Source organism: Corvus moneduloides, chromosome 3, assembly GCF_009650955.1.
Source record: "Corvus moneduloides isolate bCorMon1 chromosome 3, bCorMon1.pri, whole genome shotgun sequence".
Taxonomy (NCBI): domain Eukaryota; kingdom Metazoa; phylum Chordata; class Aves; order Passeriformes; family Corvidae; genus Corvus; species Corvus moneduloides.
In genome coordinates, this window is record NC_045478.1 from 120,668,009 (window position 1) to 120,688,218 (window position 20,210).

Here is a 20,210-nt window from a genome sequence, read left to right on the forward strand (position 1 = left end):
CCTTTTTTAAACTCAACTTGCAAACGTTTATGTTTACCAGATGATACATGATGCCTTTTTATAGAAAAATGGAGGAACAAATTCTTTATTTGAGGAAAAGAGATATTCTTAAAAGAAAGGGAAAAGCAAAGGTTATTGTCCAACATTTTATTGTAAAAAACACCGATCCTCCTCCTGCATGGTATCGTTAAGACATTGTGATAAAAAAAATGGGTGCAACATTTTTCTTATAGTTCATATCCCACATTTCACACCCAATTCTCCTATTTTGCACATTTACTGAGCAAAATTATTAATTACTTTCTGTCCAAGAGGTTCAGCACTGCATTCCTTGAGAGCTTTAAAGACAGAAACTTATTTTTCCAAGGCTTGCATAACATCAGGAAGTATTATTAACTGCATTTTGTTTCTTGCAATAACAGAACAACTTAGCTGAAATCCTTTCTGTGGGCTAACCCACAGCAGCCCTTTGTGCCAGTGCCCAGTGTGGGGGCAAGAGCAAGGAAAGTCCTGACAGAAGAATGATCACTTCTAAGAAAATACTCCAGCAAAAGAGAACGGATTCACAGCTGAGTCACCAGCTGGATTCACAGGTAAGGGATTTACTGCTCCAGATTTTGAGGGGGAATATACTTTACCAGTTACAGATGCTCCTGTTCTGTCCCATCAGATTTTACCACCCCGTCCTTTAGGTCTGTGTTTCACTGGACTCATCCTCTGTTCTTAGCTCTTACCTCTTTTCTTTGCTGCCCTTTCCAACACTGTTCCCCTTCCAGCTAATTTTTTTTAGAGTATTTCAGACTAAGGCCAGCATGTGCCCTGGGAAATTCCAGCTTTAACGGTGACAACCCAACACAGTTACATGTGACTGAAAACCTTCCAATAAAAGGACCACCCAAAGCCTTAACCACAAAATATTTACAAGCTTACCACTATCACAAGTGCTCTGCTGCTGACATACACTAGTTAGGAGAGAATATAAATGCTCATGTGAACTGCAGAAAAGAATGCAACACTCCCAGATGCATTATATACACGTGTTTTTCTCCATGGTATTATCATTTTGTACTCTTTGAACACCATTTTAAATGTCTGGTGAATTTCAAAATCCCTGTCTTACTTCTAAGGACTAATTTTAGTTGCATGAAAAGAGATGCAAAAGGGCACAGCATACACTTGAAAGCAAAAGCCTTTGTGGGACATACCTCTCTTCCACTGACACTTCCTTCTGCTGCTGGTGGGGTTTTGTGCCTTCCATTTCTCGAATGCTCACTGCATAGATCTTAGTGGTGTAGTCAATTGCTTTTTCTCTTGCAACATCACTGTCATAACCTTAGAAAAATAAAACATAGAATAAAACAAACTATCCTTGTTTCATAGCAGGAAAGTAGAGAACAAGAAGATCTGCACCAATAAAAGGAAGGAAACAAATCCTACCAAGCTCTCCTTACACTGAAATTTAGTACAGCAAAGCTTCGAGTTAAATGCCTGTGTGAATCTCTGATTCAGGCAAGGAAGACTGAAACAAATCCTCTTTACCTCCATCTTCTTCTGCATCAGTGTCTGACTCTTCACTGTCCACCAGCTTGCTCTCCTGGATGCCCAGGAACTCCCTGGTCCAGATCATGAGCGCGGTGTCGGCACCGCCGACAGTGAGCAGCACGGAGTCATTGTGCAGCCACTGCACGTTGGTCACCTGGGCACTGTGCCCCACGTACTTCTTGAACTTGGCATGTTGGCCCTGCAGCACAGAGAATCCCCCAGCTGGCAGCCTGACACCCCAGGAACAGTGTCTTCCTTACTTTTCTTTCCAATTACTGAAATAAATACACTTCTTACCTTCACTGGGTAGGAAAAGAGCTTCACAAACCCAAAATCGTCTCCCGTGGCCAGGAGGGTTCTGTCCTTTGTGAGACTGGCTGCATTGACAACGGTGACATCGCTGTGCATGGGCCAGATTCCCTCACAGGTGGGACCAAGCACACATGTCCAGGTGTCCCATTCAATCTTCTCTATCTGCAAGCAAAATTCCCCCAAAAGAAGGCTTCGTACTTCAAACATACCAAATACACACTAGTGTCATGTGCATAGTTTCCTATGTTTGATATTAATTTTTATTTTCATTTTTTTAGTTCTTAAGAAACTGTGCTCGTTCCAGCTTGTTAACACAAACTGTGTATCTTCATCCAAAGGCTTAACACTTTGAACAGTCCTGTGTTCCCAAGGCAGAGCACGATTTGAATACAAATCTCCCTAAAGATTTTCTGAGGTGCTAAACATCGGCAGTTTTGTAGCAGAAGTACAGGCCACAAATAATCAAGTTGATGAAAAGCCAGATCCTGCTGTTTGAAGGTGGTTTATAGCCTGTATGTGACTGGTTACACAGAAAACAGGTGACTTTGGGAAAGGGGATTATGGCAAATGGCTGCTAATAAAGAAACAATAATAAATTTAGAGATACAAGCAGAAAGCTGCACATTCTGCCATTTACAAATGCTAGGAAAGACACTGTGGAATGATTAAATAATTCTAATTCTAACCACTGCAAATATAGCATTATAAAAGGAAAAAAATACACCATTTGAAGACAATTCTTAAAGATAACTTTCGTAGTAAAAATAATCCAGTAAACATAATTCATACCTCAGCAATTCTTATAATATGCCTTTTCCCCCTCGGTGCTTCAAAAAATAGTTGTTCTTTGGCACCAGAATTGACTTGCAATAACTTTCCTGGACACAAAAGGGGAGTTCATTATGAATCTTATTAATTATTATGACTACTAAAGACTTTCTTTTGATTGAGTGAAAAGATTTCTGGGGGTAAATTAAGAAATTATTCTCCAGAAAGTTACTCATAGCAAAAGAACACAGATGCTTAGAATCACTTGTAAGGGTCCTATCCTCTGGTTCAATGAATAAGTAATATTTTAAATACCATCCAATATCCTTAAGAAGTTGCTGTCTCGCAGCATATCAGTTTCTGCTGACAGGGAATATTTTGTTTGTGTTTCATCATCACACTAATGGAAGTCAAAAATAAATCCATGTGCTACTGATTTTCCTAACAATTTTACAAGGCGGCTTTGCCAAAAGTGGAACATTTGCCAGCTCCTATCCCTTCTGCACTGCCCCTCTGGCAGAGTCGGCTCCACTCCAAGCTGTCCTGGGATGGGAAGTTTGCTGTGCCCATGGAGGTGCTGTGGTGTTGCTGCCAGTGGGTCACACCATATTTTGGGACTGGCACACAGTAGGGACAGGGCTCAGGCACACAGGTGGCCCCACACAGAATCACATCCACTCTGGGAAGGCTCACTGGCATGAGCTCATTACGGATCCTGCTGGACTTAATTAGCTGTGACAATCAGGCTCTAGCTTCTTGCAGGGGTTGCCACGCAGAGCTCAGCAAGGAAAGGAAATTGGATACCAACAAATGTAATTGCACTGGATCCATACAGTGCTCCATGGGGAAAAAGCATTTGCATCAGTGGCTGATCTCAATAACTGGAGAGGAACAGTTTCCTGATATTCCATTTTATGGGTATTTCCAGTCTGTATCTCTGGCCAACACTTTACCTCTGGAGTCCCAGTCGATGTGGGTGATGTAGCTGGAGGCACCTTTGCAAATGCCGACTCTTTTGCTGGTAAGGACATTGTAAATATCTACAAAGTTATCGTGGGAAGCCACAGCCAGGTACTTTCCTGATTCTGTAAGGAGGAGACGCTGAGGTTATTAAAGGGCACAGCTTCTAACTAATATTGGTGTGATTTTCACCACCGTAGTGAATTCACCAGTCAGGGGTGGGCCTGCTGTAGCACAGCACACAGCTACATGGAACTGTAAAGTATTCGAGGCAGTAGAACACACACAAAGCCAGCCTTCCTGCACAACATTCAACCTTGTCTAGACAAGAGAAACGAACTCCAAGATAAACACTCCCACCTTAACATCTGGTTGTACCTCGTGAAAACTTTATATCTGAGATCATCTCCTTCCTGTGATGAAAAGAGACCATGTCCTCCACAGTGTCAGCATTCACCACCAGAAAACTGCCGTCGTTCAACCCGACTGCCAGGGCTTTCCCGTCGGGAGAAAAGGCACAGCAGCGCCCGCCTATGGAGGAACGTGGGAATGAGTCTCTCAAGGTTTAAAAACTGCGGCTGAGAAAACCAACGATGAACTGCAACTGAAAGGTTTTTACATCAAGTCTATCGTTTTAAAATAGACTTGCTATTTATTAAAACCTATATGTTACAGAGGGCCATGATCAATGCTTTGCTACATGGGAACGTTCCCTCTGTACAGGGTGCTCTGGAGTTGACAATGCTTATCTGATCCCTCTTGAAACAGGTTTATGAGAAAATATCACCTTCCAGCTACATTTTAAACACTCCAGTGACAGAAATAAAACAAATCCTAAAACATGTACAGAAAGGAGATCCAGATGGAAGATTCAAAGACTCATTAAGGGCAGTGTAATTCTGCCTCAGCATTATTCCCAATCATACTCTTCCCTACAGCTATCCTCATCCCTCCCCAAATTCGCCTCTCCAAAACATTTAACTCTGTTTTACCCCAGCCAGTTAAGGGCTCCTGTGCTCCAGATCTGTCACTGAAAATGAACAATGTAAAATTTCCTGAAGGATATCAATAAACTAATAAAATAAGAGTAATTTTGAGAAGGCAACATTTCAACATAGCTCATCTAGTTTTATACAGAGGAGAGGGCAGGAAAAGTGTTCATTTTAGAGAAGTTGGTTTAACAGGTAAAGCTCATATTGGCACCGAAGGCTGATAGTGCTCAACACGCAGGAAATTGTACACTTGTCTTTATAAGGAAAATCTTTTAGGTCAGCAACAAACATATCGGCCTTAAGTATTCCCAGGAAGGAAAGTGATTCTGAGGTCAATTCATTCCCCTTGAAACTGGGGGAAGTTCATTTTATTATTATTCATTACAATAGATTACAGTCCTTTTTCTTCCTTCCCTTTGCACTGACTTGACACATGCCAAAGATAATTTATTTCCTGTGCTCCCAATTTCTTAATGACTGTGTCCTTTGCCTCCCCAATTAATGCCCGTGATGTGCACTGAAAGCAAAGAGGGAGCTGTTAGAGGAACAGAGGGATCCACGGCTGCCCCAGGGCCTGGCCAGAGCAGAATTACCTTTTTTGAGCTTCCTCACTGCCAGCATGCGGTGCTGCGACGAGAGCTCCCAGATCCGCAGCGTTTTGTCGTCGCTCACGGTGGCGCACACAGGCAGGAGAGGATGAGCTGCCAAGCCCCACACTTCTCCTTCCATATGGCCCTGGAGGAGAGCATTCCACACAAGAGAAAATAATGCATTTGGGGCCGTGTAACGTGTTCTAACCTTGCCCTGCCTCATTTCACAAGTCCCAGGCAATAAACCCTTCACCATCTTCTCCCTCCAAAGCTTTCCACATTCAAAAGACCTGAACATCATCTGTCTCCCCTGACAGCTGTCTAAAATACTCTTCCGTAGTCCCCTCCACTGCTACTGGCTGTAATTCCTGTTCTTCCAATACTCTCTTTTCCAAGCTTGAGATGAATAGGGAACAGTTACACCCCAAACAGGACCTTATCCAGACATCCTAATATTGGCTAATCCTCAAAGTTATGTCCTTTTTTAGATCCTTGTTTGCACAACATACACTACTTCGTTTTATTCTTGCCTCAGATTCTCAGTTTTCCAACTTGTTAATCACTCTTCCTGCTTTTTTCCAGCTTTCCTTCAGCTTGCATACAGTTTGCTGGCACTGCATATCAAGGTTAAATAATTTCTTACTACTCTCAATCTGCATTAGTGAATGAGTTCAGTATTTTATAAAACACAACCTCACACATCTTGGTTAGTAAGGCAGTCATGCAGGCAAGACAAATTTGAAGGATTACTTCACGTGACCAAAATTTACTGAAAAAAGAATACCAGAGAACCAGCATTTTAAAAAAGTACAGGAAATAGTTTGCTATGGAAGATCCACACAGTACCTGAACAAGCAGAGTCATAGGCCCACTTTTATCAATTTCAAGTATTTCTCCATTTTTAGTTCCTACCAGGATGTGCCCATGTCCCAGGCTGATGGCTCGGATGGAGGGGTTGTCTTCTAAAAGTAAACCTGAAGAACACAAGATACTAATTTTTTTTTTTTTTTTTTTTACATTTCATATCATTTGCAGTTTATATATAATTCAAATCTGTTTAAAATCACGAACATGAGATACAATTGCCTGATCAAACTTCCAGATAATTCATGGATTCCTTACTGTTGAGGGAGGGGAGTTTGTCTGTACTAGTGGCAACATAAAGACGGCTATTTTGTTGCTTTAACAATGACAGGGTCTAAGGGGCTCAGGAGTTCCAGCACCTTGGACTAATTCTGTAATTACAAGTGAATATCCCTTCCGAGACTTCCACACTCAGGTCTGGGGAATTTAACAGGTCTTTCCAAATCACAGGGCCCTTGCTCTCACCACAGGGAATGTGGCCAGCCAAGGAAACTGGATTGACTTTGGAACTGCCAAACTCAAGGCTGGGGACATTTCTCCTTAAAATCATTTCACCAATGAAAACAAAGCTCAACATCATGAAATAGAGAAGGGAATAGCAGAACGAACAATAAATGACAAGGAGTACAAGAAATACATCTTACATGGATCAAACCAGAAAATCCCAGCACAGAGTAAGTGGTGTGTTGCTGTTCCCTTTGCGCTCTGGTAAGATTTGACACCCAGCACTACCCTTTTACTACCATTGTACCGCCCTCCATGCACACAGTCCTTATTAAAACACACTGAAAAACAATACCTTTAGAACTAGCAGAGAGTGCTGCTCTTTTAATAGCATATGTCTTCAGACATCTCTCAAACATATCATCCCAAAGGGCCACAATTCCATCTTTTCCACCCGTTACAAAGCCCTGCACAATCACAGCAGGAAAACACACACAGATGTCAGCACTCATAGGGGGAGATTCAAAAGGACATGTCCAAAGGCACAGTAAAGTCTCCCCTGCACTTTATTCATGTGTCAAACTAAAAACACTGGAGCCTGTACCTATGAGGGAAAAATTCAAGTGGACAAGATTTAGAGCTGCTTTTCTAAGGTTATAAAGATTTACAACCATATGGAGCACACAGTGTAGTAAACAGGAATGCTGGACCAGGACATTTGCCTGCATGTAGAAATGAGCTTTGGAAAAACGTGTTTTGCCCTTAGAAGAGGCAATAACAGCTTCTCAAGTTATTCCAAATTCAATTGACTTAACAGATGCTTCAACCTGAGTTCTAATAATGCATCAGGGACCAATTCTCTCATTAATTCCCTGGGTAGATTATCTGGGCCAAGTGAATGCAAAAGAGCATAAATAACTAACCAACAAAAATCTAAGTGAAGAGGATATTCAGTGCCAAGATCAAATAGAAAAATTGATGGGAAAGCTGGGAACAATCAATTAGGGCCAGAAAGGATTGAGCCACAGGGATCTTAATTGACCTTGATATATAAAAATGTTAATAGCTAACATTCTTCTCATCCTTTACTTCTACAGTTGAAAGCATAACCTCAAAAGGGATATTCCATTATCAACATTACCTTCAAACTGCCAAGGGCAAAACTTTGTCCTCAGCTCATTAACGTGATGCAAATCATGTATTTTGCCATAATTTCTTTTATAGATGTATTGATGCAACCGAAGGAGAATTCTTTTGATATCTGGAATAGTTAACTCGAAACCCAAAACCTTTGGATATCTAAAGTCTTGACTAAGAGACAGTGATAATACTATTAAAAGATTATGTTTCATATTTTGGAAACTGCTAATGCACAATAATTTTTGGGATCGGGTTGAAGAGGCAATGAATGTTACCTGTTACTCTTCTGCAATTTACACAAACATGAAAATGACACTCCTGAGCAGAGTGAGAAATAAGTTCTCCATTTTTAGAGGGCAGAAAGCTGTTGGTCAGGTACCAGCACATGGAACAGGGTGTTTACAAATCCAGGTCTATCAAATAACAGAACTCATTCCTATTGTCTTTGTGATTTTAATCACAAACCCCTCTAAAATCCATTACTGTAACAAAAATCAACATGAAGGAAGGTGGCAAATACCTTGTCCAGTGCATGCATGGCAAACACAGGTCCATCGTGGGCCTTCACTGTCCTCAGCAGCAGGGTCTCCTTCCAGATGTAGATGTCCCCAGTGGCAGCCCCAGAGAACACCAGCTCTTCCATGCGCCCGTACGAGACGCTCATCATCGTCTCCAGCTTCCCTGCACTCCCAAACGTGCCCCGTTTGGAGGTGAAGCCTCCACCTGCAACACCAGCACAAGGCTTTTTCTACGTGGGATTGTAGCCACACTGCTGTAAAGGACAAATGTTTGACCCCAAGATCTCCTGTGGCTGCCTACGGTGCAGCAGATAATGGAAATCCAGAATTCACTGCACTATCAAAGGAAGTGAACCCAGCAAGGACAGCTCTGAAGCAGCTCAGATTTTCAGACTGTCTTTCCAAGCAAGTGATAAATTCAGTGAGGAATTGTGCAGAAAGAACTATTGCAATGGCTGGCAGAATGTTTTTTGCCCACAACAGCTTCTGCCATGCTGCTTCTCTGTAGCGGTGACCACAACTAGAGGATTGGTTTAGTTGTCCCCTGGCACCCTGAGCATTGGGCAGCAGTTTGGCAGAATAAATGGCAGGGTTTGCTCCTCCTCTGCTTGTCAGAGAACGAAATCACCACAGCCTTGCTTTGGTTCAGAAAGCAGAAGCAGCCATAAGGTCCAAGAACCAATGCTTAGAGACAAAAATACACAATTACAAAATATCACCTGCAGTGGTGACCTTGTGTCAAGGCACTGTGGGCTTCACAGCCGACACCACACTGAGTCCTCACTCTGCTGAGCAAATCTGAATTCAAAATACACCACTTTCATTGCAAAGAGGCTATTCTTGGAGTAAGATGCTGCTTAATGCACATTCCCATCATGGAATCTGGCAAACAGCAGTGCAAGTCTATTTAATCACTGCAAAAATAACTTAAAGATTAAAATAAAAAGCAGAAAAAAATGTTTTTTAATCTGAGAGCACCTGAACCACTCAAACACTTCAAGTATGGTACGAAGTGTAGGAAACTCTTAAAGTTACCTAATTTTGAATAGTCTTGAGTACTTGTGTCATGTGTACACAACTAAAAAGTCATGAAGAGCAAGAAATCCAGTCCTGAATAAAAAATATCCTCAAACAGAACCTGATTTTCTGGGAACCAAGGGTGCTTACTCAGGAGAACTCCTTAATAGTATGACTAGAGTTTAAACACAATTAGCTGGAAATTCTTTCCGAGGAGGAAGGAATATTGTGACATTTGCTTTATTCAGAGGTGGGTTTTCACTCCTTCAATATTTTGGTTACTGGAAAATTGCTTAACAAATAAAACAAATTCTTAAACTGAGAACATGATGTTCCTCTTTTAAAAATATTCACAAATTCTCAAGTAAATTAAAGATAAAATATTCAATACAGTACCTGTTTGCTGCCAAAATTTGATATGCTTCATCCCAACTGTGACTAGTCTGTCCACATGATGTGGATTACACTTCACTACAAATATTTTATCTTTATGGCCCCTGCAATAAAGGTAGAAATTTTAAAAGCTTGGCAAGAGATGACTTAACATTTCAAACTAATTGAATCATTGATATAAATCATTTCCCTGTCTAACAAAAATTAGAGAGCCATATTTCTAATCTGCAAGGGTTTAGTCCTGGGAGTTTGCCCCATGGAGCTGGCAGAAGAAATTTGAGCATACACCACGTGGGGAGCACAGAGATGTGGGAATAAAAGTTCTCTCCCACTGAATTTCAGTTCATTTAAGTTGTAACAAAAGAGCAGACAATAAAGGTCAAGGCAATTAAGAGAAGACATAAAGGTCAATGTAAGTATTTAAATGGATGAGACCTTAATAAATATTAAATGATACTCTAACAGGAAAAATGAAGAAGTGTTTAATCTATGTGCTTCAAGATGGAAAATAAAATCACAAATTCTAAAATTATAGTGTAGGAAGCAGTTTGCTCAGCAGCACATGCACCTCCAGGTTTAGTTCTTGGGTAATTAAAGTTATCCTTGTTGATGTATTTATGGGAATTTACAAGCTTGGGTTTTATCATAGCAAAAAATATTCCCAGGTGTAAAGCATTAATTACATCCATGTCAGTGTTTTATAAAGCCCCCAGAGCAGGAACCATGAGCCTTTCAATATGCATCTGCAGGTTTTGTGCTAGGATTAAGTCACTTTTTCCTGACAGGCTCAGCAGACCTGGAAAATCATGTGGTTCTGGAACCCTTCTCAGGCTCAGGATTTCCTTTTGGTGGATCAGCCTGGATGCAAACCAGTCCTGACCACTTTTGACATCTGCAGCACATCATCCTGCAGTGCAGAGGTGTTTGATTCCAATTTATTCAACAAGGATTTTAATGAGACCAGACAGGAGGCTGGAGAGCCAGGACAGGGAAACAAGCTGTATAATTTAGCTCTGAAATAATTAAAGCAAGTAAATAAGTGTGTTCTGATGTTGCAACAAAAACCTGAGAAGTCATGCTGAGATAAAGCAGCCTAGAAAAATTAAGCAAAAAAAAACCATTCACAAAAACGACATCTCACTGCAGAATAAACATAGTGGGTGTCTGTATATGGTGAATGGACACCTCATTTTTCAGGTTTATATGGGTCCACGTGATTGCAAGGAAATGTCCTTTTATTCTCGTGTGAAAGGCCACATGAGGGCTTTTGTCTCTCTCTCTCTCTGTCCTCCTGTGCTCACCAGAACAGGGGACTTGCCTTTAGGTGCTGCTAAAATCTAAACAACAGATTAAACTGCAGCATTTTAGAAGATTAATTTTTTCTGCTCTCTGTGAGGACCCTGCATATTTTCAAGATAACAGATTAGCAATAATAGATCCACTATGTACATGCAGCATTACATGGTGAAAAGAATCCGAGTGCTCCATGTTTTATCTATCCTGTGAGCACCAGCTGCCAGGTAGTGACACAGCTCATCGTTATCTTGTTTTTAAAAGCTTAAAGGTCAGCATGGGAATATATAAAGTATTTCTTTGCTTGCAAGTCAAGCACAATCTGTCTGGGGACAGCAGAACCAGGACTGCAAAGCCCAGGAAAATGTCACGTGTTACAACACACACAGGGCTGTTGCTACGCAAAGCCTCCAGCACAGATTTTAACAGGATTTAAAACCTCACTGCCTAATAAACTGCATGTCTGAGATGGAACTGTGTAGCTAACAGATTGTGGTACACACACACGGAGTAAAACACTGATTTCTTCAGTAATGGTACACTGCTAACAGAGAGTGCTGCCACCAGAAATTCTCATTTCTTCTGCAACACGTCACCATGAGCCATTAAAGTAAATTAACCTTTCACCGGCACTTTTTCCTACTGAGCAACGCTACATTACATGGTTGCAGAATATGGAATTCTCTCCTTGCCCTTCTGGTACATGCATCCACACTCACAGGAGTTCTGCTCAATCCCAGTGACCAGGAGCACATTTGCTTTGTCCAAGGCTGAGACAGAAACCAGGTTCTCAAAATAGTTTGATTCTCCTACACTGAACAACTATTATTACAATCAATACTTGAGTATAAAGTAGCAAACATGTAACTTTAATCCAATTCTCTTCCCAGCACTGGTCCCTTCATGCAAAGGACTCTTCACTGTCAGGTTATTGGCTGAGCTGTCAGTTGGCAACTGAAAAAGCAAATAGCTCAGAAAAAGCAGGCTCAGAAGAAAGGCAGGATCAGCAGTGCTTGAAATATATATATAGATAGATAGATAGATAGATAGATTAGAGGGAACTCTTTTCTTTTTAGAAAGTGATGGAACCCAGCACGCCATTGAATGCATAAAGGAAGTGACACCTCTGATGACTTCTGCCCTGAGCCAGGACATGAAACTGGAAGAAAAAACTTCACTTGAAAAGTCCAAAACAAGCTACAATGCCCACAGGGCTCTCCCAACAGAAAGGCTGAGGAACTCCTGACAGAAATAGTTCACAGGATTTCCAAACACTGGGCTCTGCATCCCCAGGCTTTTAATCTGGGTATATTGCTCTGAAACACCATCCTGTTTTCAAGAGGGGAGTTCTGCTTTACTTCCTTGTTCATAGGAAAAATGTGGATGATGCTATTCAGGAAAATGTAATCAGAGGGGACATTTTAAACTGTGGGTATTCTTACCTGGTTGTTGCCAGCTTTTCTCCCTTTTTCCAGTCCCAGAACACAATGGCATGATTATCATCCAGCCCAACAGATGCCAAACATTTCCCATCAGCTGTACAGAAGCAATACTGAGCATTAAAGGTGCTAAAGCTTTAGCTGAAAATGTAACAGGCAATGAACACAACAATTACAGTGCAAACTGAATTTCTAATGATGCATTATAAATGAAACAAAAAAAAAAAACCCCAAACTAATAGTTTGAGAGATTGGAGTTCAGATCTTTCCCAAAGGCAGACACAAAACATTCCTATGTGTAAGTACAAGGAAAATAGGGACGATCAAACAAGGCAATGAAAGTCAACTTCATAAAGCCCAAGCACTCTAAATTCACATTGCATTTTATTTGAAATATTTCTGATCAGATGATGCTTCTTTTCTTTTGCTTGAAATGGTACAGAGAATTATTTGTGTATGAAACATTCATAGGCAGGGTGATGAAACTATAAATATGATATGAAATTTTTAAGGCCAAAAATAACTGCTGGCTATCTTCTCTTTCACTGCAGGAAAGACACAGCAGTACTGATAATGAGAGGAAGGAAAGCCAGAACAGAATATCATCCATAATTCAACAGTGCCCAGGCACTGCTGCCATGTGCATGAAATAATGATAAACACAACCATCTCTAACAAACTTACTGAGACAAACTTCTGTCCTGAAATTCTAAAAAATTTATAAAACTAAGCCATAATTATTGCAGTTTCTGATAAGACAATTGACCCTTATATGGTGTAGGAGGAGCTGATCACCTGCTTGGTTTTTTTAAGTGAAGGAAAGTTAAAGCTGGAAGAGCAGAGCTGGGCAGAGACTGAACAGGAGCACTACTGATGTGGGAATGTGCTTCTTGTAGAAGTGAATGATGTGAAGGACTCGGGGCTTGTGCATATTTGACTTGAAGAAGAAAAAGAGAGTAACTGCTATAAATTATTCCATCAGAACTACTCCAGAGTTCACAGAGCTGAGTAAGTTCTCACAGACTTCAATGACTGAGTTCTGTTAGAAGCAAGTCAAGAAGGAGAAGGGGAATTTCAGAACGAGGAAGAGAATTCATGGCTGAATGAAATAGGACCAGATGGAAGAAGCAGAACTAGGCAGGAAGGAATGAAGTTAAAATACAGGACAGGAAACCAAAACTCAGTTTATTTAAAAAACCCCAAACAACACCACAATTTAAGCTTTATTCACTTGAAAGAGGAGGTTTTATGCACTAATATGGACTATACCCTCCAAACAATATCCCAAGGTGTCACAGATGTTAAATTAGCCACCAGAGGGCACAACCAAACATTGCAGGAATAAAATGGAATCACAGTGTCACGAGAAGGGTCGTAGCAGAGGGATCCAGCTTTCATAAATGCGCAGCAACAGATGTTTTAGAGAGGGAGTAAGGGCAGAGAGAAATGGGGGAATAGAATCAGCTGCTGCATCAACTACAGCCAGAAAAATTTGGGAGTTTTGGGTTTCTTTCTTTAAGCTCCAAATAGAGTGACCTGAACCTAATTCTGAAATCTCTGTTTTTAAGACAATGCAAACTCCCTACATAGGGCAGCCTCTGACCCTGCATGGACGTGCACATTTGCTCAGCTCTCTGTCCCTGTCTGTGCCAAGAATCCCAACCAAAGCCAGTTAGGAATGCAGTGTGTGCATTATTCTTGGGATCAGGTCCTAAAGCAACACTGTAATATTGAGGGGTTGCTACTTTTTAAAAGACATTCAGTATTCTTTTACAGATTTATGCCCACAGAATATTTCGCCAGCTTATTCTTTACAGGTACATGGGTTCCAACACCCAGAATATTCCTACTTGGACAGGAATTTACTTGGTGTTAAAAATGCAAACCACAAACTATTTTCAAATATAGGAACATTCGTTCAACTAAGGATTAACAAGAAGTTTTTTGACATCTATGAACACAATGTCAGTTAAATCATCCTTATCCATTTTCCCTCCTTCTGGCACTTTATCTTGAAGAGAGTGAGCTTACACACCACAGTGGGTCAGCAATTTCATATTTGAATTCCAGCTCTTGGATGAACACCAGGGCTCCTGTCCTGATAATGGAACATGACTGAGTTCCACAGATTTATCTAGTCTTTCATATAGTCTTGTCTTATAAATGTGATCTACATCCTAATGAATTCTTACCACATTTCTGGAGAGCATAATATGAAATAAGTTACGTTTAATTGAAAAAAAAAATTCAGATCAAATAGAGGATAGTTCAGATAATCTTTTTTTTTTTTTTAAACAGAAGAAGGGAGAATGAATTTTCAAGCCCTTTTATAAAGATGTAGAAGTATTTAAGTCCCCACCATATGGATGATATTCTTCAGTGCTGCACACAGGAATTATCCCTTAAAAACTGAGACAGCTTAGGGCAGCCAGCTTGGAAAGACAAGTGGGAAACACAGCAGACAACTGTTTGTCATGTTTACTACTTCTGTAAACTCACTGAAAAATGTGGCAATTGTTAGCAAATGTGAAGCACTGGATGAGCCCAGAGGTGACATTTCCAATTCATTTATATGCTTTGAGTCACCATCCTGCCTGCTTTAAAATTCTCACACCACCATGTAGACAGTGACCAGAATTCCAGCTGCACACTTGGTATTATCTATCAGACACCACCAAAATCAATCATTGACTGAGTGACCAAAGGCCCATGACTGACTTTACTACACACACTATTTTTATCCCAACAGTCAGCAGCCTTCCATGTAAAACTGGTACTAGCTGTAATTTTACACCTCTTTGAATTAAAATTTCATCACAAGGACTGCCTTTTAATTAATCATTTAGATAAACATAGGCTGTGGCTGACCTGAAAAATCCAGTGCACACACTCCTCTCTGGTGCTGGCCTTTGAGCAATGACAAACATTTCAGGGTCTGGGTGTCCCAAACATGGATAGCAGCATCTCTTCCAACCTGAATCAGAAGGTTAATTGGGATCTCTGCCCACAGAAGTTTGAAGTACACCAACAGTAATTAGCAGCATCATGTCTTTAAAACACTACAGAGGTAACTACTTTGTCATGTTTTTATCTTTTTCAAGATTTATTTTCTTTTTATCTTTTTCAAGATTTATTTTCTTTTTATCTTTTTCAAGATTTATTTTCTTTTTATCTTTTTCAAGATTTATTTTCTCTTTCAGAGAAGTATCAGTGGATAGTCTCTAAAACGATCACTGTTCAGCAGAATATTCATGGTATCATTTATCCTGATGTCTGAATGTGTATGTACACACCAAAGACATCATACTCAGTACCAAATATCAGAAAGAGCCCAACAGCTTTTATCTGAGCAAGGCTGTTGAAAGCTCCTACAGTACAAAAATACTGCAACTGAGTAATGGAAGTCCATAACTTTCTAGAAAGTAGATAAAATACAGCTCCTGCATTTCACAGCAGGGGTTCAAAGCGAATGTAAGATTTTTGAAGGCCACAGCACAAGACTGGCAGTGTTTATGCTATATAGGAACGGTTTCATCATCACCTCCAACAGTTTTGGCAGGAAAATAGGAAACAACACTCAGCTTGCCTGGATTTAGGAGGAAACACTACATTTAAGTGTAAATTAAATTTACATTACTTAAATTACATTTAAGAGTAAAGGAAAATTGAAGAGAACGGCGTTTTCCCTAATTTTCATACGTAAATATTATTGCTATCCCTTTGAACTCCCCACCTGCCCAGTAGCCACATAGTCCTTGACAGGGTGGATGCTGAGGCTGAGGATGTCGTCGTCGTGGCCGAGGTAGAGCCGCTGTGAGTGCTGCTGCCGGTTGTAGACGACGGCCACGGCGGCGATGTGATAAACCACCTCTCCTGCCTGCGTGTAGAACAGGTTGTTCCTGCAGTCATAGCCCCTGTACCTGCAGCAAACACCAAACACCTCGTGGCTGCCCCAGAACTGCTCAGGAAATCTGTGTTACACATCATTTGGGCATTAGAGGAAAGGAGTCCTGTGGTGACAGCTTGAGCACAGAAGTATCAGAGACTGCTCCCACCAAGAGCAGGAATTCAGGAATCTTCTCAAGGGTTACTTTGCACTCAATTCCTAAATCAGCACTGATTTCACAAAAAGGCTGAATCATTTACATAAAACTGTGTCCAGGTAGGCTTCACAGGGAATTAGATTGGAACATAACTCTACCAGGCATTTTAACAAATCACAACTATCACAAGCAATTAACAGAGAATCTTTGCTTCAGGAAACATCAGGGGTAGTGAGCAACAAGTACAAAATGTAATTTCATAGAATTCAACACTGGTGTATTATTTATCAGTGCTATAAGCTTCCCTTGTTCCTTAACAAAGAGAATCATGGAATGATCTGGGCTGGAAGGGACCTTATGGATCATCCAGTTCCACCCCCTGCAACAGGCAGAGACATCTTCCACTGGACCTGGTTGCTCAGAGCTCCATCCAGCCTGAAATACAACTGAAAATAGAAAAGCTACATCTGATGTTCTAAGAATTACCACAGTAATAATGACAAACAAATCAGTTGTGGGTAAGCACCAAAAACTCCTTTGCCTATGCTCTGATATGAATTGTTAGAACAGCCCAGCAACATTAATCAATCAGAAAAAGCAAATCTTATCTGATATTACTCTACCCATGTATAAACTGCAACTTCAAGCTGTCCTCGGGCGCTCGCTCTCTCTTAAGGAAGGGCACAGAATGGTTTTTCTCTTTACTTTGCTGTTTCAGCTGAGGTAGGTCTTCTTTGTAAACCTACAGAAGAAGTGCTAAAGTTAACTGCATGTCTCTGGTTTTCTAAGTACTTGTATATGTGAGTGAAAGTGACTTTAAGCATGAAATTTAATACATGCTAATGTGATGTTCAGTGGTTCCAATGCAGAGTCAGGCACTGTTGTTCCCAGCCTTTAGATGATAATAAATGTTTTCTGGAGAATGAATTCCCTGACCTGAGTGGCCCAGAACAGCAATCTGGAACAGCAGCAGCAGGGTCTGTTTTTTCTAGAAGATTCCAGTGTCGCTTAGTGAAAAGGAATGTAAATGTTGACTGGAAGTTTCTAGGTGTTGTGCTTCAGTGTTCATGCTCAAAGCTGAGCATGAAGAGCTGATTCTGCCTAGGGATTATGGTGACATACACAGGAATCAAAACCACTTCAGTAATCTGCCAACATGTCCAGCATCCCAAAGTACAATTACAGCTCTATAAATACACAAAATACTTTCCATTTAAACATTTCAGGCATGTTAAAACTGTGGAGCCACTAAAGGTGTTTGAAGCATCCTCAGAGCTGTGGCCCCAAACAAAATCCGTTACTATGCTGAAATGTAGCTTTAGCATTTGTTTTCTGTGCCTACATCTCTTGGACAAATGGACAATGAAATTGCCACTCCCACAGAAGTCTACCTGACTTCCAAGATGCAACACTGGATTTTTGGAAGAAAGGAAAAGAAAGAAACAAACTCAGTGAAACAGAATACTGGGGCATCATGGTCTGATGCATCTCAAAATGTAGAATCTTCTCTGCTGCTTCAGACATAACATTAAAAAGAAAAAAAAAAAAAAGAACCCCAATCCTCAAAATAAGGTTAATGGTTTTATTTCCCTGTGCCTTTGTCAATTATTTCCTTTAACAAAATGCCAAGTGCAGCTCTTGCTTGGGGCTGTCTCACACTTCCTATATGAGATACTATTTAAAGTTGCTTCTGGTTTTCCATGCATTAACCTGCCTGGAATACTGCTGTTTAACTGCCTACAACGATATTGTCACTTGTAATTTTTAAACCCAGACGTCCTTTTTGACACACAGGCAGCGTGGAGGAGGATGATGATGACTGATTTGAATACAGATGGAAAATCAGGAGGAGGAGGAGGGGAGGAGGAGCATGGGACCAGCATTCTGATGAAACTCGGAGTAAAAGAGAGGGGAGGGAGAGAATTTGACAAAATCTCTGTTTCATTTGCCAATCACGACTGATCTCTGTAATAAACAGGTGAAAGAAGCTGTTGGCAGAAGGACCTATGCAATTTATTGCTGTCTAGAAAGTGAGGTGAAAAGATAAAGGATGCCTTTGGCTAAAGCCTGGAATGTTAGAGGTGAACTTCCCACATTCCAGAAAGCAGCCCCATGTCAGCCATTAAATCTCTTAAATCAACATGAACCAACTTATTCTGTGATTTTCCCCCTTAGTACAAGACCCCAGTCCTGCTCTAAGGAATTTCTGACCTTTCCCCATTGCAGCTACAGGTCATTGGAAAGGGGCCAGGCAATACTCAATTTACAATGACAACACCCCTGGAATCAGGTTCAAGTGACTTGTAAATAGAATCAAGATCACAGAGTGGTATGGGTTGGAAGGGACCTTAAAGATCACCTAGTTCCAACTCCCCAAAAAACCACTTTTAAATTATTTTCTCCAAACTCTTTCAAATTCTCATCTCCAGCTCAAGGGTTTATGTATATTGGTTGCATAATCAGCTGAATACCACCAAAGTAACTGAGAGCAGTCTATGAGTCAGCAGTAAACTTCTTCTCTTTGCTGAACAGTGATGGGAACTTGCCAGGTAATTGGCAGTGTGTGTTATTTCACACTCACCTGGCGGTCATAGTTGATTTGAGCTTCCTGCTCAATGTCAGAATCCAACTCTGGCACATCGGATAAATCTGAATCCGATTCCTCGCTGTAGGAATCAACACCACCCTCTGCTTTAAAAAAAAAAAATCAATATATTGAACACGTGGAATTGCAAGAAAATAGTTAGTGATGTTTTTATATCATTTGGACTATGGGCAAAGCACTATTCAAGAAGTTTCAAAGCTCAAGCAGCTTGTAAAAGTCACGGGGGCTGACTGAATGTGTCAGACTTCATTTCTGTCTCTCCTGTTTCCCTGCCCGGGGCAGGAGGGTGGTAGAGAGAAGCAAAATCACTGAACAGTTACTGGTACAGTTCCAGCATCAGAGAATTCTGCTTTCTTAACAGGCTCTGGAGTGCAGACACACAGAAATGGCAAATGAAAGCTTCCACTGATCACTTTTTGTGCTTAAAATATTTGCTGTAGATATTTTACCAAATTGTGTGTGTACAGAGTTAAGTTTTGCCCTTTTGCTGCAGGGAATCTAGATTTTAGCAACCACCATGACACAGTGCATATGGCTGTGTTAGGATATTATAAGGATCACAAATAGAACAAGAAGAATATCCGAAGCACAGCTATTGCATAAATATGAGATATTTGTTGTGAGATATGTGAGATTGCATTGAAAAATAAAACTAAACAATTAAACACGTGTAGTGTGACTTCTGAATGCAAGTTAGATGGCTAAGGTTGAAAATTTAACTATCCAGTCCCTCGAAATTTCTTCTTCCAGACACTTAGAAGAATCCCAAACACAAATATTGCAGGCTGCAGCAGCTTTTAATGTGCCCCAAACCAAGGCTTGTCTTTGAGAACTCCAATGTCCCCAAAATGTTGAGCATATGCAATTCCAAAGAACTATAATTTTTTTTTCCTGTTAATTCAATGAAAGCTCTTCCAGCAGTGCTGCATTCTCTGTTGATTTAATTTAATAAATACTAGAGCAGAGATGATGTTTACCTTGCAGAGAGGCTTCCAGGATGCCGTTGGTTATCCCTTCTGGAACAAATCTCCACTGAAAAACAGAGTGATCAGCACCTCCTGTGCTCAAAACCCACTGGAAATCATGGGACCAGCGCACATTGGTGACATGGGCTGAGTGGCCAACATATTTCCTGAATTTAGCTCCTGAAAACAAGAGGAGAACTGCTGGTATGTAAGGGGGGAAAAAAAATAACCTTGTAACTACTGTAACTAATGAAGTTAGGCTCCTAACAGAAACACACACTTGTGAAATCCGAAAACCAAAAAATACTCAAATGCCTCATTTGAT

General features: G+C 40.7%; 1 protein-coding gene across 10 annotated transcripts in view; it reads right to left on the reverse strand.

Annotated features, from left to right (window-relative positions):
• The window catches only part of EML6 (EMAP like 6), a 90,950-nt gene that overhangs the window by 22,854 nt on the left and 47,886 nt on the right, over nt 1–20,210 (reverse strand). For 6 of the 10 annotated variants that reach the window (XM_032103829.1, XM_032103834.1, XM_032103832.1 and 3 more), the window contains exons 12-28: nt 19,898–20,065; nt 18,897–19,006; nt 16,939–17,057; nt 16,006–16,192; nt 15,141–15,246; nt 12,276–12,369; nt 9,544–9,644; nt 8,133–8,335; nt 6,828–6,939; nt 6,011–6,138; nt 5,168–5,309; nt 3,961–4,113; nt 3,576–3,707; nt 2,644–2,732; nt 1,840–2,016; nt 1,540–1,741; nt 1,206–1,332 (exon numbers count right to left, since the gene is read on the reverse strand). In XM_032103829.1, coding sequence (XP_031959720.1) covers nt 1,206–1,332; nt 1,540–1,741; nt 1,840–2,016; nt 2,644–2,732; nt 3,576–3,707; nt 3,961–4,113; nt 5,168–5,309; nt 6,011–6,138; nt 6,828–6,939; nt 8,133–8,335; nt 9,544–9,644; nt 12,276–12,369; nt 15,141–15,246; nt 16,006–16,192; nt 16,939–17,057; nt 18,897–19,006; nt 19,898–20,065 — 2,350 coding nt within the window. The remainder of the gene's footprint in view (nt 1–1,205; nt 1,333–1,539; nt 1,742–1,839; nt 2,017–2,643; nt 2,733–3,575; nt 3,708–3,960; nt 4,114–5,167; nt 5,310–6,010; nt 6,139–6,827; nt 6,940–8,132; nt 8,336–9,543; nt 9,645–12,275; nt 12,370–15,140; nt 15,247–16,005; nt 16,193–16,938; nt 17,058–18,896; nt 19,007–19,897; nt 20,066–20,210) is intronic. The other 4 variants (XM_032103831.1, XM_032103838.1, XM_032103837.1 and 1 more) reach the window with 1 other exon arrangement.